This window comes from Balaenoptera ricei, chromosome 3, assembly GCF_028023285.1.
Source record: "Balaenoptera ricei isolate mBalRic1 chromosome 3, mBalRic1.hap2, whole genome shotgun sequence".
In the NCBI taxonomy this organism is placed as follows: Eukaryota; Metazoa; Chordata; class Mammalia; order Artiodactyla; family Balaenopteridae; genus Balaenoptera; species Balaenoptera ricei.
This window is the reverse complement of record NC_082641.1, coordinates 117,443,572-117,460,773: the sequence shown is the minus strand read 5'-3', so window position 1 is coordinate 117,460,773 and position 17,202 is coordinate 117,443,572. Positions and strand designations below refer to the sequence as shown.

General features: G+C 57.8%; 1 protein-coding gene across 3 annotated transcripts in view; it reads right to left on the bottom strand.

The window, feature by feature from the left end:
• Positions 1 to 7,091: 7,091 nt before the first annotated feature.
• Positions 7,092 to 17,202, bottom strand: part of CXXC5 (CXXC finger protein 5) — a 33,958-nt gene continuing 23,847 nt past the window's right edge. For all 3 annotated transcript variants that reach the window (XM_059917238.1, XM_059917240.1, XM_059917239.1), the window contains exons 2-3: positions 9,597 to 10,675; positions 7,092 to 8,138 (exon numbers count right to left, since the gene is read on the bottom strand). In XM_059917238.1, coding sequence (XP_059773221.1) covers positions 8,094 to 8,138; positions 9,597 to 10,514 — 963 coding nt within the window. In that variant the 5' untranslated portion in view covers positions 10,515 to 10,675 and the 3' untranslated portion in view covers positions 7,092 to 8,093. The remainder of the gene's footprint in view (positions 8,139 to 9,596; positions 10,676 to 17,202) is intronic.

The following is a 17,202-nucleotide window of genomic DNA, read 5'->3' as shown; positions in this document are numbered from 1 at the left end:
GGAACTCAGCCTTGGCTTCCAAAATCCTCCCACTCATCGGAGCCATGGGGGCTGCAGGAGGCAGAGCAGGCTCCTGACACAGGACCCAACGCCCCTCCTGGGGGTGGGGGTTAGAGCACCGGGCACCCTCGTGATGAGGCTGGCTGCAGGGCGATTAATCTTGTGAGGCCTGTGCGTCAGCCCCCCCCCGCTCCTCAGCCGCCCATGGTCAACCCCGCCCGCGCTGCCCCGGGAGTTAATCTCCGCTGCTCAGGGGACTTCTCAGCCGCTGTCACGGCTGCATTAATTCTGAAGCAGAGGGAGGCAGGCAAGGACTGGGGGGCAGTGCATAGACTCCTTGGGAAGGTTTTGTGGTCAGCAGCTGGTGAGGAGGGGCTCCAAATGATGGGGCCTGGGTCCCCCTCAAGGCCCAGCCCTAGTTGAGAGGTGGGGGGCGTCTATATTATCCCCTCTCAGGCCATCAGAGCCCTTGCACCCCCCAGCCTCTAGCCCTCAGCCGCCAGCTGCACCCCAAATGCAGTTTGCAGTTTTGACAGCAGATGTCTCTCCTATTATGATTTATCAAAATGCTTAAGGTAAATAATGCACACATATTTATAGGAAAGGAGGGGAGCGGTAGAAGGTAGGAGGGACTGAAGGGGTCAGGGGGGTTTGAAGCACCCTCGCCCCTGTCCCCAGCCCTCCCAGCTCAGGCCCAAGGCTTGACCCCAGCCAGGCCCTGGGGAAAGTTGGCTGGGGTGACATCAAGCCTACCCAGCTGCCCACCCAAGCCTGGCCCCCAGGTCAGGGAGTGGGTGGACCCGCCTTGCTGGGCCCCCGCCAGGCCTGGGAGGCGGCCACCTGGGGGAAGCGGCTGAGCCAGCCTCACACCTCGGACTCGTTTCCATGGCTTCGCTGCGTCCTGACTCCTGAGGGCTCCGTCGCCTTATCAACAGCGGCGGGCACTGCCCTTGCCCTCACCCTCGCAGCCACTCCCCCCGGACCCCAGCAGCTGCCTGTGGATCCCACTGGGGCAGAGCCAACTCAGCCACAGGTGGTGCCCCTTCCTGGGCTGGCCTCAGAGCTGGGTGAGCAGCTGGGAGGGTGGTGGGAAGATGCCAGGGAGGTACCAGGGAGGTGGAGGGGCGGAGGCCTTTGTAGATTCAGGCTGCACCCACTTTGGGCCCCCCAAATACCCAAATCCTGTCATTTCAGGGGAGGGGGCAGTGATCCTGGGCTACCTTCTCATCCCCCACCCTCACTCCACACTATGCTCTTTGTTTCCAAACCTTCTTGGGCTTAAGAACATTTGGTTAAAGAACTTTCCTGGGTTTTCTGATTTGAAAAGCAATATGTATTTACTGCAAAAATAAAAGTAAAGAAAAACAGTAGTCAAAAAGTGCAGAAAAGTTTAAGTAAGTAATGCTTGACCCTAATCCTGCATCTGGGCAGGATCACAGGCAGCATGTGGGGTGGGGGGTTTGGTTTCTTCCAGCCAGAGCCTGAAGCATGACCAGGTGTTTAAGGGCCAGCTTCTGAAACCAGAGGAACTTGGCTTTGTGACCTTATATATGTTTCTCTACCTCTACCTCTCTGGACCTCAACTTTCTGATCTGGAAAATGGGATCACTGATCATCGCCCTCCTCACGGGGTTGTGGTGAGGATTAAGTGAGCTAGTAAGCGCAATGGACTAGCCCAATGCCTGGCACACAGGCAACAAGCTCTACCACTTGTGGGGCGGTGATATCATCAGCACCTCTAACCAAGGGCAGAGATGCAGAATATGCAGCTTCCAGGGGGCTGGGGAAAGGGGGCTCTTTCTAGTAAGTTTACCCTCACCTGTGGACAGCACTCCAATTAGAGTTGGAAACACACGAGAGGAAAAAATTGCCCAGAAAGAGGAGATAATGTGTTTATTCAGCCCACAGAGGTTTTCTGGTGCCAGTGCTGTCCTCACTGAGCTGCAGAGCGCAGCCCTGAAGTCAGGCGATGTCAGCCAGAGTGATCAGCAGTGATGGGGGTGGCACGGGGACACTAGACCTGTCCTGCAGGGGTTAAGAAAGCTCCTGAGGAGGTAGCACCTGAAAGGGGAGGAAGGTATCAGTCAGGAGGGAGAAGGCTGCAGGAAACAGACCTGCATCTGGACAGCAGCTGGGGTAGCTGGCCACCAGAGCCCCCAGCCCAAGCCCTACCCCCAGCCCAGGCCTGAAGCCCTGGAGGACCTGGCTCTCCTCCCCTGGGCCCACCCCATCTTCACGCCCTGCTGCCTGGAATCTGAGGCAGCCCTTGTTCTCTGGCAGGAGGGGAATTTAATGCCGCTGAGGGATGGCAGGTCGACAGGCGAAGAGAGATGAAAGTGTCCACTCTGGCAGCCGGGTCGGCGGCCTCGGGGGACCCTCCCATACCCCCTCTATCTTCCCCAGCCATTCTCCACTCGGTGTGGCAGGAAGAGCCCTCAAGGGGCCCTCAGGAGAAATGTGGACCTCTCGGGACAGGACTCCCTGCGGGGCTGTGTGAGCTTGGGGGGCAGCTGGGCCTCTCTGTGCCAATTACCTGCCTGCAGGGTGCCTAGGCCAAGGTCTGTATTGTTAACATGCTGGTGGCTGCCTGTCCTTCCCCCACCTTGGCTGTCGTCAGCAGTGCCTGTCAGCACAGGGTCGCGGGTGGGCAGTGGGGAGCCAGGGCCGGGTGCACAGTGACCTCCATCCATCCATCTCCAGTACCTGGGAGGGAGTGGGAGCTGGCGCTGCAATCAGGTCAAGCCTAAGCGGCCTTGAATGCAGCAGAGCCATGTGGCCATCACCACCTCCTTCTTTGTGACAGCACAGAGCTGGGCTGAATCTGGGAATAGAGGCTGGGGCCCCAAGCCAGACTCTGCCCCCTGGGCCAGCAGCCCCATGTCCTTATTGGAGGTGCCGTGGGTTTTGGCACTGTGAGGTGACCTTGTTGCTCTGCAAAGCACCATGCCAAGTGCCCCACCCTACGGTCCCTGGTTACGTTGTCCTTTTTTCCTGGGAACAGAGGCAAGGGCATTTGGCCAAGGTCATCCACAAGGGCACACACACACACACACACACACACACACACACACATGCAGAACGTGGCTTTGACACATGGTGACCAAGAAGAGGGGAGCACTAACGTGTCTAGACTCAGACTCCCAGGCTCTGCCCTCTTTCCTGTCCATGGAGGCAACTGGTCCTCCCAAAGCAGCCTGGTGCAGGGGTCTGACAGCCAGGAGCCCGAGTTCTAATCAGTTCCCCTTACCATCTTGCTCTGTGACTTGGCATGTCCCCTACTCTCTCTGGGCTTCAGTTTCTCATCTGTAAAATAGATAATAATCCCTAAACTGATGACTTCCTGGAATCAAAGAAGCAAATTTATTCAACAAATTGAAACCATCCCAGACTGAAGACAGCCTCCAACTAGCCTTGGGCCAAGGAGAAGTACCAATACAGAGAGCCTAGTACCTGGCCCACAATCACCCAGTACACTACAGGAGCTGTCCTGCTTCCTTCTTCCTGCACAACACGATGACAGTAAGCTCATAGCAGAGGGTCAGAGGCCCAGTCTGGTGTGCTGAGTCAGGGTCAGGGCATGAAACAGGGGCCCCAGTTCGAGTGGAGGATAAGGGCAGCAAGGGACTAGGTCAGGCCAAACCCTGCTGCTTTGGGGGGGAGGGGGCGCCTGGCAGGCGCTGGGCAGGCCGGGGTGGGGAGAGGCCTTTGGCGGCCACAGAGAACAAAGAAGCTGGGGTTGCCAGGATATTCTGCGGAGCTGAAGCCGGCGGTGGTGGGGCTGGGAGAGAGGCCGTGGTGGCCGTGGGAACCGTGCCTGCTGCCCCCATGCCAGCTCCCCCACCCAGACTGGGCCTCAGGGCCAGGCTGGGGGTAAGAGGGGCTGCCAGGGCCCTCATTCTGTCCCCAGAGTTGCATGGCTGTCGGGGCAGAGACCCAGGAAATGCTGTAGACAAAGACCACGGTGCATAATGTCAGCATCACTGAGGGGATCACAGGTGCACAGTGACACACAATGTCATAAGCACACACCCAGGCAGTGTCACAAGGTCACAGCATGATCACAAGCCAGCATCACACACTCACGTAGAACCCCTGATATCAGTCCCAGGGCCACACCCACGATGGTCACACAGACACAACATCACAAACCACAGAGGACCACCAGTGTCTTGTCACAGGGTCATGCATGCCATACAGCATCAGTGTTACACATCCAGTGTCACACATTCAGCTGTACAACCTCGTATCATACTGGGTCTGTTACAGGATTGAACAATGTCACAGGATTATACATGCAATGTCACAGAACACCCCAAAGTGTGGGGCTGCTGACATCACATAACCCATGGCTACACAAGGTCTCACATCAGTCTACCACACACTGCCACCGACCCATTTTCAAAATGTCACAGTCAGTGTCACACATAGCCACGCTGCTGCACAAGGCCTCACGTGGTTGTCAGGGCCTTGAAGCATCTCTCTCTCTCTCTCTCTCACACACACACACACACACACACAGAGGCACACAAAGCTACATGGACGCTGGGTTTGTCTCCAGCTCCACAGCCCCAGGTGCACTCACTCCCAGCCTCTCCAACCACCCACTGCCACCCAAGCTGGGGTGTGGGGTGCTTGAGGTGAAGACTCCCAGGTCACCAGGAGGTCAGGCTCCGAACTGTAGCATAGGGGAGCTGAGGGCACCCCCAGGGAGGGGAATTGGACATTCAGCTCCACAGGGGAGCCCGCCTCTAAGTACTTCTCTGTCAGACGGGAGAGCAGCAGGGGTGAGCCCGAAACAGAAAGACACAGAGGTGAGAGATACAGGGAGATAGTGATGTAGAGACACAAGAGGCACACAGAAACTGAGATACACGGAAAGGTGACGAAACACAGAAGAGAGAGTCGGAGACCAGCAGGGACGGTCAAGACAGAGCGACAGATAGAAATAGGCAGAGACAGGGAATTCCCTGGCGCTCCAGTGGTTAGGACTCAGCCCTTTCACTGCTGGGCCCTTGGATCGATCCCTGGTTGGGGAACTAAGATCCCCACAAGCTGCGCAGTGCAGCCAAAAATAAATTAATTAATTAAAAAAAAAAAAAAAGAAGAAGAAGAAAGAAGCAGTAAGAGACAGACATGCCAGAGCAGGGCCCAGCCCAGGGCTAGGGCAGCAGCTAGGCCACTCTGTGGAGAGACGGGGTGGCTGGGGCTTCAGGGAGGATGCACACCCTGGGCGGAAGGTGGGAGATATCTTGGTGAGATTTTGGTGAATAATAGTTTTAAAATAGCAGCGCCAGCTGCCATTGACTGAGTGCTTACAATGAGCCAGGCCCTTCCCTAGAGTGATCTCATTTCATCATCAGGCAACTTTATAGAGGAGAGAATATCACTGTCCCCATTTCCCAGATGAGGTAACTGAGGTCTCATCATGGTTCAACCTCACAGTTATCCCCACTCCTACCTGGGCCTCCTCCAGACAGAGGGGCTGGCCTACCCTTTCCACAAAGCACAGCACAAGAGGCCCAAACTGGAAGAGGTGAGGGGCCTCAAGCTCAGGGCTTCTCTGTGTTGGGGGGTGAGCCCAGGAGCCATGGCCAGGCTGTGGGTTGGCACACTGAAGGGTACAGGCTGACTGAGTCACAGCATCCCCCCCTCGGGGCTGGCACCGGAGCCGTCCACCCCACACCTGTAGGCATGCCAATGAGGGCTGGCCCAGGCCATCTGCGGCCTGTGTGCTGCCAGCAGCCAGGCGGGGGCAGGCAGGGGCCTCCTGCCCAGGTGCCCCCTGCTGGCCAGGCTTCCCACCCCCACTCCTCCAAGGAAGACCCTCCCCGCCCCTAAGAGGTTCTGGAGTTTGCCTTGTGCTGGCGTGGGCGAGGGTGCCCCAGGCTGCAACACCTCCCCCTACTCCCCGCTGGACCGCCCCCCCCTTCGGCAGAGCCGCCCGGAGAGATCACAGGCAGCCACATGAAAGGGAATTTTTCCCAGGCAGAGATGAAGTTGAAAGCTGCCTCCCACCACCCCCGCCTGCCCCTGCTGTGCCAGGCCAGGCTGCTGAGCTCCTGGTGCTCGAAGGGAGCTTGTGACACCTGGGAAGGGGTTGGGATCAGAACCCTCACCCAACATGGCTGCTTTCTTTCCTCCCAGGAACAATGGCAGAGACATTTCCCCCACCTGACCGCCTACTCAGCTTTAGAAGTTGCCCCTTCGTCATCCCGAAAGCCCTCACCCACCTGAAGCCAGGCCCCAACATGGTCAGGAAGTCCTTCCTCAAGTCGAGCTTCATCTCAGCCAGGCTCAGAGCAGCTGGGTGGGGAGAACGCCTCCTGGTCAAGTGGATGAGAGGCCGCATCCTGCATACGTCCAGCCTCTGTGATGTCCAGGGCTGGGGCGTGCAGCTGCCACCCCTTCCTGTTCAGGTTGCCCTGGCCTAGACCACGCGGCTGTGTGGTGACTTCCCCAGACATGTGGTCTTGGAGGTCCCAGACGACCTTGTACCAACAACCTTTTGGTGGGGGCAGGGGGTGTGTGTGGGGGGTGGATGCCAAGAGCCAAAGCCAGGGACACGTCCAGGCCTGAAGGGGGGCACGTGGGGGTGACTGTGTGTGTGTGTGCCAGGCACAGCCAGGTCCCCATGAACCTGGGCTAAAACTGATCCCTGGGAATTCACCTTACTAGATCCCTGCAAGGAAGAACAAATAAGAACCTGAACAGGTAGCTCAGTCCCCACCCCCAGCCAGTACTGCTGGCTCCTTTGCACTGATCGGACCTGATGACTTCAGGTGAACAGAGAAGGTGGCCCCAGGTAAGTGAAGGTCCCTGGAGGTCCAGATCCTGAGGTAGGGGGTACAATCAGGCAGGTGAGGTGCTCCAGTACCGGCCACTTCCAGATGAAGAGCATTTCCATCTCGTCAGCCAGGGCTGCTCCTACTTGCCCCCCTTCTGGATCCAGACGGCCTCACTTCCCAGGAGATCCCTACTCTAAATGTCCCTGGGCCATCCTTCCTCCTTCCCAAGGTAGTCCCAGACAACCCCTGTCCAGCAACAGCCCCCAAGCCAGGCCCCAAAACCGGAGAGCAAGAAGCCAGTGGTGCTTCGTGACACAAACATGCATTCGTTTTATTCACAAAACAGCCTGGTTTCCTAAAACAATACAAACAGCATGTTCATCAGCAGGAAGCTGGCCATGGGCAAGGGGGCCCAGGCCACCGGGGACCCCTGGGCACCCACCCCCACCAGCAGGGGGCCACGCAAAGAGGCCCTTTCTTCTGTTGCCATCAGTGAGGCCAGAAAAAAAGGGCTTATTTTCTCTAAGGGAAGTAGCCAGGATCGGAAATAGAGACATGAGCTTCCCAGATTTCAATGGATAAACGAACAGAACTTTCGTTTTTGCAAAATCATCACTGTTAGGGTTGGGGGGGTCCCATTCTGGGGACCGCGGGTACAGCGAGGCTGGCCTGGGCCCGGGGGGTGGGTGAGCTGCTCCCTCCCGCTCTGTGAGCTCCTTGCGGCAGCTCCGCACGCGTGGATGGATACAGAGGGGCTTCGACACGGCGCCATCAACATTCTCTTTATAAACGTGAGTGGATTCTCCAGGCAAACTATGCACTATTTCATGGTTGGAAAGAATCAAAGGAAGTTTAAATGAGGGTGGAGTTAAACTGTGCTAAATTACAGTAGTGCTTATTAGTAACTAGATTTCAAAAGGTTACAGAAAATTTACATTCTCTACACAAAAACTGCATCTCCTGCACAGACAACATCGACATCGACACAGGAAGGAAACTGATTGTCCATTCTTTGCCCAGGAAGTCTCGGTACTTTACAGATTCATCTTTACCTCTTTTTGTTGTTGTTGTTTTTCTTCCGAAAAAGCAGTTAAATTTTTTTCTTTTCTTTTTCTTTTTATACTAGGGACGTGGAGATGTTAAAACGACAACAAAAAATATATATATAAAAACAGGAATGAAATCTGTGAGAGAATATTTTTGGTTCTAAAGACGGGTGCATCCGTTTGTCTTCGCCCGAATCCCTTGCCGGAGACCACACGAGCAGTGACATTGCACGGAGAGGGCAGCTTTGGGTTCCCGCCGCCGTCACTGAAACCACCGGAAGGCGGCTCCCGTCGGAAGCATCACCTTCTGGCGGGGGCGGGAGACAAAAACAAGGAGAGAGTTCAGTCAGGGTCCGGCTGGGCCTGGTGCAAAGACGTTCCCCCGTGGATGGCCTCATGGCAGAGGAATGGGCATGGAGTAAAAGCAGCCACCCCTTGGAGTTCCTGCCATCCTGGCCAGGCCAGAGAAGCCTGACCCGCTGGGCCACCGGAGAGCCTGGAGCACCGTGAGGCCTCCTGAGCCACTGTGCCCAGGAACCCTCCTTCCAGACAGCAAGACCCCTTTCCCTGGTCCAAAGGCTACAAGCGGCAGGTGGCCATGATGCATCTGGGAGTTGTGTTCACGTTTCTGTCGAATGAGTGTGTATGCGTGTGCACTGGACGCATACAAGGATGTGTGCCTTGAGCTATGCTACAGTGTGTGTGTGTGTGTGTGTGTGTGTGTGTGTATCTGTCTGTCTCTACATGAGAGGCGAGCGGGTGCCTTCGTGTGCATACAGGTGTGTTTTCTGGGCAGGAGAACAGATATGAGGTTTGGGGCTGGGGTGAGTTGGGGGGGATAGCCATTGCTGGGATGCCATTATTGTTTTCCAACCATTCTGGACATTTGCGTCAAGCCCACTCGTGGAGGGGCAGGGACAGGGCAGGGACAGCAGGCTGAAAAGATGCTTTTGTACCCAGGCCTGGCACCACAGCTCGGCTCTCATGGCTGGGGGCATGGGGACAGGCCCTGCCATGGGGGTGGAGAGAAAGCAGCATGGGAACCCTTCTGCCTTCTCAAAGCCAATCCCATAGCAGACAGGCTTTACCCACATCCCAGGCTCAAGCCACCCTCTAACCCCAGGCCCATAGGAACCCTGGCCATCAACTATGCAGCCAGACTCAACTTGGGGCCTCCAGGCACCCCAAATCGGTCAGCTAGGTACCTAGCGCTAGGGTCTTCCAGGCCTCAGAGCACAGCAGTCAGCACTGGAGCTGCTCTATCCTTGGGTGGCCTTGGGGGAAAGGCTGGGCTCTGAAGGGGCAAATGAAGGACTTATCCCTCAAAGCCAGAGGGTCTACAGGACAGAACCCCTCATATGGAGCAGGGGAGAGTCCCAGAATCTTAGGTCACAGACTGGAAGCTTTAGGACACGTTTGAAAGTCAGAGACTTAAGACCTGTGTGGGAATCTCAATACCTGACCCAGAACTCCAGGAGGGGTTCAGAATCCCGGGGCCTGGCGGGATTCTGCTAGGTCCCTGACTGGAATTACATGCTTGCCTAGGTTGCAGACTACAACCTAAGGGCATCTCGGGATGTGGCTCTGACTCTTGGGGCAGTGAACTGGTGTCTCGGAGCCTGGCCTAGGACCCCAGAGCCCAGGGACAGGCCGGGCATCCCCCAGACACTTGCCCAGGCAGGAAAGGTGGGGATGGGGGTGGGGGTGGGTTTGGACTGCCAGACAGACCCAAGAGCCCACACACCTCCCTCTAAGGCGCCGTTACCTCCAGAGCAGCGGAAGGCTTCTTTTTGAGTTCCTCACATTTTCTGAATTTGCAAATCTGATGGCCAGTCTTTCGGTTCCTACAACTGCTGCACTGCTCGCAGTTGATGCGCCGCCGGCAGGGCGCACACATGCCGCAGCGTTTCCTTTTCTTCTTGCCCGAGCTGATGGCGGAGGCCAGCTCTCCCTGCATGGGGTACTCGGCCAGGCCGGCCATGTGCAGCGCGCTCTCAGCCAGGAACACGCCCGCCGGGGTCATGATGAAGAGGCCCGGGTTGATGGGAAAGGCGCCCAGGTAGGGGAAGTCGGACTGGCCGTTGAGGGCTTCGGCGCCCGCCACGGCCTCCATGTCGGGCAGGCCAGCGCCCGCCTCGCTCATCAGCGGTAGGTGCTCCTGCACCACGCGCTTCAGCATCTCCGTGGACTGCGCGAACTGCTGCAGCGTCAGCTGTCCCTCGGCTGCCAGCTCCGTGGCCCGCTCTGCCTTGCTCAGCAGGCTGGCCACAGCACCACTTTTGTGCTTTGAGGTAGGGTTGCTTTTGTCCACAGCCATGGCCGCCGCCAGGTCGTGCCCATTGGCCAACAGGGAGGCAGCGGCTGCGGCCGCGGCAGCCTTTTCGGCAGACTCCCCGCCCATCATGCTGCCACCGCCACTGCCACCGCTGCCCCCAAAGGAGGAGTAGTGGGAGAGAGGGCGGGAGCGGCGCAGGCTCTTGTTGAGGGGTTCGCTGATGATGCCGCTCTTGTTCCGGCGCTCAGGGGGTGGTGCGTCATCCGCCACCGAGGCTGGCGCGGCAGCCGCCACCGCTGCACTCTTGTCTGCCACTCCCGCCTTTGGGCCGCTGCCACTGCTGCCATTGGCGTTGCTGCCGCTGCTGCTACCGCCGGTGTCCTGGGGGCCACTGCCGAGGCTCGACATGGTGGGGCCAAGGCCCAGACCCCGCTGGTGGGGGAACCTGCCAACTGCGGGGAGTCCACAGATGAGCACCGGGGTCCTGCCGCCCACGACAGAGATGCCTGGTGGGCTCTGCTGCTCAGCGCAGGCACATGGTCAGGCGTCCACGTGGAAGTGTCTTCACTCTGTCGGGACAAGAGGATACAGGGTCAGGGCCTCCTCCAACACCAGCTGTATCGCCACTGTAACCACCACAGCCTGGCTAGGCATTCATTCAGTGCCAGCCACAGTTAGGAATTTCTAATTTGTACTATCTCAGTTAAGACTCACAAGAAACCCACAAGTAGTGGCTAGTAACATCCTATTTCATAGGTGAGGAAGACAAGGTTTGGGAGAAGAACTGACTAGCCCATGGATACACAGCCACCAAGTGGCACGGTGGAGGCTCAGCTGGGTCTCCCTCTGCCCTGCCAGGGTCTGGGAAGACCCGATGGAGGCAGGCAGTCCTTCCTGTGCTGGGGGTAGGAGAGAGCGGGAGAACTTTATTAACCTCAGAGGTTACCCTCTGCTTCCTCATCTTTCACTGACGCTACTATGGAGAAGAGAGGTGGGCACAGTCTCTGAACAGCTTGGAGATGCAGACCAAAAAGAATGGGAAGCTGCCCATGGATGCTCATTAGAGATTGCTAATACACATTAATTATCTCAAGGCCCTGGCAAGTTCTGCAGGTAAAGGAAACTGACTTTGTTTAACAGAGTTTGCCAAATAGAGCACAGAACCCTTATTTCAAGGAGCACGTACCCTCCTGCTAGAAGGCAGGCAGCACTGTGCCAGAGGACAAGCCTTCTCCCGCAAGGCAGGGCGGTGGGGTGGGGTGGGGGGCTTGTGCACACATCAGCACACACTTCCCTCTCTCTCTCTCTAACCTCGGGACCCACTCTTGTCTCTACTCAGGCCTCACTGCTATGTGCCGGCCTGGCTCCCAGATGGGTCTGGATGGAGGTCCCAGTGAGAGCAGAGAGGACTGTGGGCCCGAGGGACCTCTGGCTGCTGCAAGCTGGGACCGAGAGTAGGTGCAACCCTCTAGGGAATGGAGCCTGTTCTTCAGCCACGCCCACGTGTCTGAGGTGCCCCTTCCCAGGACAGAGCCTGTTCTGCTCAGGCCCCAAGACTAAGGCATGTGAGCAGCCAGGCTCCTTGGCCAGGAGCTCTAGAAGGAACTGTTCCAGATGGAGCCGAGTGGTAGTTTCCTCATCAGCGCTGGCTCTCTAGCGTCTGCCTGCCACGGCCCAGCAACCCCCAGGAGAGGGGTGGGAGGACGGGGCCCAGCCCCGAGCAGCTGGCGACTCAAGGGGGAGGCGCACATCTGGCTGGGCCTGTCCGGCCCTGGGCTTAGGGGCGGCACACACTGCATCTTTGTCCCCAGGCAACCCCACCATCCCCCAGTCACAGGACTCAGCCTGGCCCGGGAGGTCATCTAGTCCAACCCTGTACACTTACAGAAGGGGAAATCGAGGCCCCGAGCAGGCAGGGTCCCTGGCCCAGGACTGCTAAGGAGTGGCCACGAGGAGGAGTGAGTGCAGGCGAGGGAAAAGCTCTGTCTCCAGGGTTAGGTGAACGGCAGGCATCAGCAGCCAGCCAGCCACTCCCTGCCTCTCCCCAGCAGGCACTGGCCCACCTAAGCTCCTTCCTAGTGAAGGTGGATGGGTGGTGAGGAAGAGCTGGGCCAGCTGGCAGATTCCACCAGGACAAACCCAGGAGGGTCAGGCAGAGTGTCCAGACTGGGCTGGGGGTGTCACAGAAGTCAGATCGTAGTAAGAGGAAGGGGGTCACACATACCCCAGGATTGCTGTGCTCCGTTCTACCTCCTAAGGGCCAAGCCCAGGCTGGCTGTTGGGCCCCTGTCCTCAGAGATCAGTACCCCTCCAGGCATCAGTGACCCTGGCTAGGTGTTGGGGACGAGGGCCAGTGAGATCAGGGCCAGAGACTGTCATGCCAAGTCACCTAGCCCTTGCCCATCCGAGCTCAGCTGCTCTGCCCTGGACCACAGCCCCAGGAGCCCCAGACACAGGCTGAGGGGAGAAGACAGAAGAAGGCAGACGCCCACGGGCTGGAGATGTGGGGAGGGAAGCCGTCTGCGCCCTAGCCCCTCTGTGTGTCCCCGGCCTCTGCGGCCTGCTGGCTGGTGGCAGAAATCGATAGCTGCATTAACGCTGCTCTTGCTCTACTCCCTCCCTCCTCCCAGCTCCAGGATCTGGCTCTGCGTGTGGGGCGGGCAGGTCAATTAGAAGTCAGCTCCCTCTGACACAGACACAGCCGGGCCTGCTTTCAGGGCTGGCACTCTGGCTAAGTCTCTCTGCTTCTGTCTCCATCCCGAGTCTCTCTCGGTGGGGACCTAGTCTCATGTTCTGTTCATCTCTGGCCTCCTCTTCGAATCTCTCTGATCTTTCATTTTTCTGTCCTTCCTCAGGGACAACTCCCCCCAGCCACGCCCCACTCCCCCCAACCCCAGGTCCTGGGACATGCTGACTTTGGGCCCAGAGGGCGTGATATGTCATTGAACAGGTGCTGCAGGCAGAACACTGGTTTGTCAGCCTCAGAAAGTGAAGGTGGGGGGGTACACGAGGGGGACAGGCACACAGGGCAACTCAAACCCCAGAGTGGACAGATACCAACGTCTAGTCCCCAAAGCCTGGTCCCCAACCAAGCCTGTTCCAGATCTGTCCCTGTACCTGGCTCATCTCCTTCAGATCCTGGGAAAAGCTGATGCCCTTGTCCCAGTGGACCACTGACCACAGGGCTCACGTGCCCTACTCATGGAAGGGGAGGACATAAGAGAAGACCTTCTCCCAGGCCCCAGCCTCTACTGCAGGGCACACAGCAACCCCCTCCCAGGCCAGGAAGGGCCTGGCAGTGCCCAGGCGGCAGGGGAGGAGCTGGGGCTGCGTTGAAGCGGAGCGGGAATGAGCGGGAGGGAAAGCTGGCGGGCAGGCGGGCGGCGGCGGGCGCATCCATCATCGGCCCTGCCAGGAACGCATCCAGCCCCCAAAAAGAAATACTGCGCCTGAGGAGGGACAACAAAGGGCTCCGTTTCATCAGTAATGCGGAGCCAGCGCCCCGCCGCCCCGCCAGCCGCGGTCAGCCCACAAAGGACCCCTTTGTCCATGAAGGAGCCGGGCCGGCCGGGAGCTGGGACCAGGGGCTGACGGGCGGGGACAGAGCCCAGGGGGCGGGGGTGAGGGGGGGAACCCAGGCATAGAGAGCTGGGGGGCAGAGGGGGACATGGGGCCAGAAGAATAGAGACAGGTGGTGGGGACAGAGGATCACGAGACAAGAGGACTCGAGGGGTGGGGTCAGAGAAAGGGACTGAGAGAGGACAGGGCAAAGGGTCAAGGTTAGAGGACAGAGCATCATAGGGAACACAGACTGAGGCAACTGGGCTCAGAGACTAGAGGATCTGAGAGACATGGAAACAGAGCCCTGAGGAGACAGTCCCAGATGCAAGGACCTGGGGACCAAGAGAAGGCAGGTGGACATGCCTACAGGAGAGGCAGGCAGAGGCAGAGGTCGGGGGAGGCCAGATGAGACCCAGCTTGTCTCGAGCCCCAGCCCACTCTGGCCCAAAGCCTGGGAGGAGAAAGGAAGGAGGGCTGGGGGTCAGTGGGTTCCTGGTCTCAGGGCCAGGCTGTGGGCCCTACCTCCTATGGGCTGGAGCTCACTTGGCTGAGCTGGGAAGTGAGGGACAGTCAAAGCTGGGGCCCCTCTCCTGACAGTGGAGCCACCTCTGCCTCTACCCCCAGACCCTGGTCAGCCCCAAAAGACACGGGACACCGTCCCTCCCTAACCAGCTCTCACCAAGCGACTCTCAGGCTCCCTTAACTAACCGACCCTATCCGCTAGCATTTATTGAGCACCTACTGTGTCCCAGGCCCTGTACTCTTATGCTTTACCTGTCTTCTCTCCCTCCTTGACTCCTCCCCAGTACTCAGGGAAAAAGGAACTATTAACCAATTTCAGAGATGAGGAAACTGAGGCTCACGGAGGTTCAAGCTGTCAGGCCAAGGTCAAACAGCCGGTGCCCAGTAGGGCTAGAACTTGAACCCAGAGCCAAAGTGTTAGTCACCCTGCTCTGTGACTGCCTTTGTTCTGCCAGGGAAAGGTGACCCAGCTACCCCGAGGCTGTCCCCACCCCCACAGGTTGTTACCATGCCCGTCACCTTTACATGGTCGGGGGGATGAGCTGTCACAGACCCCAGGGGAGTGTCCCCACTTGCGGGGCTTGGAGATACCCAAGCAGGAACCCGGAATGCTGGGCCAGTGACATCATAATGCCAGCTGGCAATGAGGTCACCAGAGGTGGTGGCAGAGCTCTCACTCCACCCTCAGTGCCAGGGGAGCCAGGATTCATCCCCAGCAGGGCTCTGTCCTGAGCCCTTCAGGCCACACAGCAATGGGGGAGGGAGGCAGGACAGGCAGGCACTGTGGGGTGGGATAGTGCTGTCTGCATGGAGACATGCACACAGGTGGCCACAGTGAGATGTTCTAGATGTTCAGTTGCACACAGCCTGCACTACCTACCCGATAGCGGCCCCATGCTCTGTGCTCCTGGGGGGACAGTGCAGGATACAGACGCACAGCTCTGGAGGGGTATGCAGGGGCTGGGCTGATGGTCACATGAACTGATGTGAAAAGAGAGAGCGGGAAGGGGACTGAGTGGGGCAAGGGGACCTTTCTGGAGGAAGGGGCTGCTTAGCCTGTGAGTTAAGGATACGGAGAGGTTACCAAAGGAGACATGAACCTGAAAGCGTTCCTAAGAAATGGGGAAGTGGGTGTGAGGTGTGGCTATGAGGTTGGCAGTGTCCCAACGGGGTGGGGCTTGAGGTCAAGGGCAGGATTTTTTTTAACAGATTTGCTGAGGTACAATTTTTACTTACTATAAAATTCAATGGTTTTTAGTAAATTTACAGAGTTGTGCAACTATCACCAATACCAACAGCAGAGTTTGCACAAGGCACCATCCCTCCCCTACTCCTCTGCTGGCTGGAATAGCCTCCTAGCTGTCCTGCCTGCTGAAGGAAGGCTTCCTGGAAGAGGTGGCATTTCATCAGGGCCTTCAGGACGCCAGGCACTGGCCCAGCAGAGCCCGCCATCGTCTATGTAGGCCCGGGTTGCAGACTCACACACCCTGGCTCATCGCACCCTTCCCCACACTTCCGTGCCCACTCCTGACATCCCTGCTACACCCCTTCACGCCCCTCCAGCCACCCTGATGGGCTGGTGGTGTCCTTGGTCTCCAACGGAGGCAAGATGGACAGACTGACTGATGGTGGGCAGGCCAGTGGTGGCGGGGAGGGCAGACCACAGGCTACGGTGGTTGAACTGAGCTGAGCAATTGGGTGTGTGTGTGTGGGGGGGGTTTCCATCTCTGATTTCCATGATTCAGCCTGGGGAGTTTCCAGAGGGAAAAAAAAGCCCTACTCAGGCCCAGGGAGACACACATAGGGACACTGGTCTTGGAGGCCAGGAGAAATGCAGGCCCCACTGGAGAGCACAGGGCACATATCCAGCTACGGATGGACACACACATACAAGGACACATTGACCACTGTTAGCACCCAGCAGATGGCCTGGGGTGGGACACGCCCTCAATACCACTAGGGCCTCCCTAAGACTAACACCCCAAGACCAACTGCCAAGGACAGAATGGGGGTGAGGGCTGCAATCCTATTTCCCTGACTCCATACCCCCTGGCCTTTTATGCCCCTCTTCTCAAGGCAGGCTCAACCCCCTTGCCTGAGAACTGAAACATGCTGCTGAGAAAACCCAGGAGTATAGGGGGCTCTGTTCGCCCTTACAGAGCTCCCAAAAGGAGCTGGAGGAGGGGATAAACCCATTTCATGGACAAAAAACACTGAGGTCCCGGGCAGGAGGTATTCCCTGACCTGGGGCTCTGGGGAACAAGACAGGGGTCCTGGGACACCTCTGATAAAGACAAGGCCTGCCTCAACAGGTACCTCCTTTGGGCCAGGTTCCTTCTCTGGAAGAGTCAAAGGACCCGGAGGGCCCTCCTTGCTGTGTGACCGTGGCATATGGCCTCTGAGCCAGTTTCCCCATCTGTAACATGGCACCACGAGGATAACAGCTAACATGTATGGAGACCTTCCTATGTGCCAGACAATGGACATAGCTTGTCTCATCGAACCCTCATACCCACTTTCTGAAGGAAGTACTATGATTGCCCCATTTAGAACGGGCAGTTTGATAAGCAACTGTGACCTGGAGAAAATGATGGCCTCCCTGTTTGGGAGCTCCTGGGTCTTAGACTAAGGTTTCCTAAAGTGGAGATGTCTGAGCTGACACTAGCCTGGGATCAGAGCCCACACACTTACTTAGGACCTCCCTCCCGGTGGGCCTCACCACAGGACAAGCCAGGGAAAGCCAGCTCAGAGATATGTGGGCCAAGGAATTGGTGGGGACAGGGCACATATCCATAGGACTGGCCAGGGGACTGAGTCTGCAGGCCCAGGTCTGTGGCTCCATCCTGTCCCTTCCTGTTGACTTTGACACCCTGCCCCACACTGAGCCTCAGTTTCCATCTGTAAAATGGAGAAGAATGGTTCTTGCTCCTCACCCCAAACTGCAGGAGCCATGAGCCCAGAGGGCCCCATGCGGAAGGAGGTGGAGAGATACAGAAAAAAAGACTCCGGATAG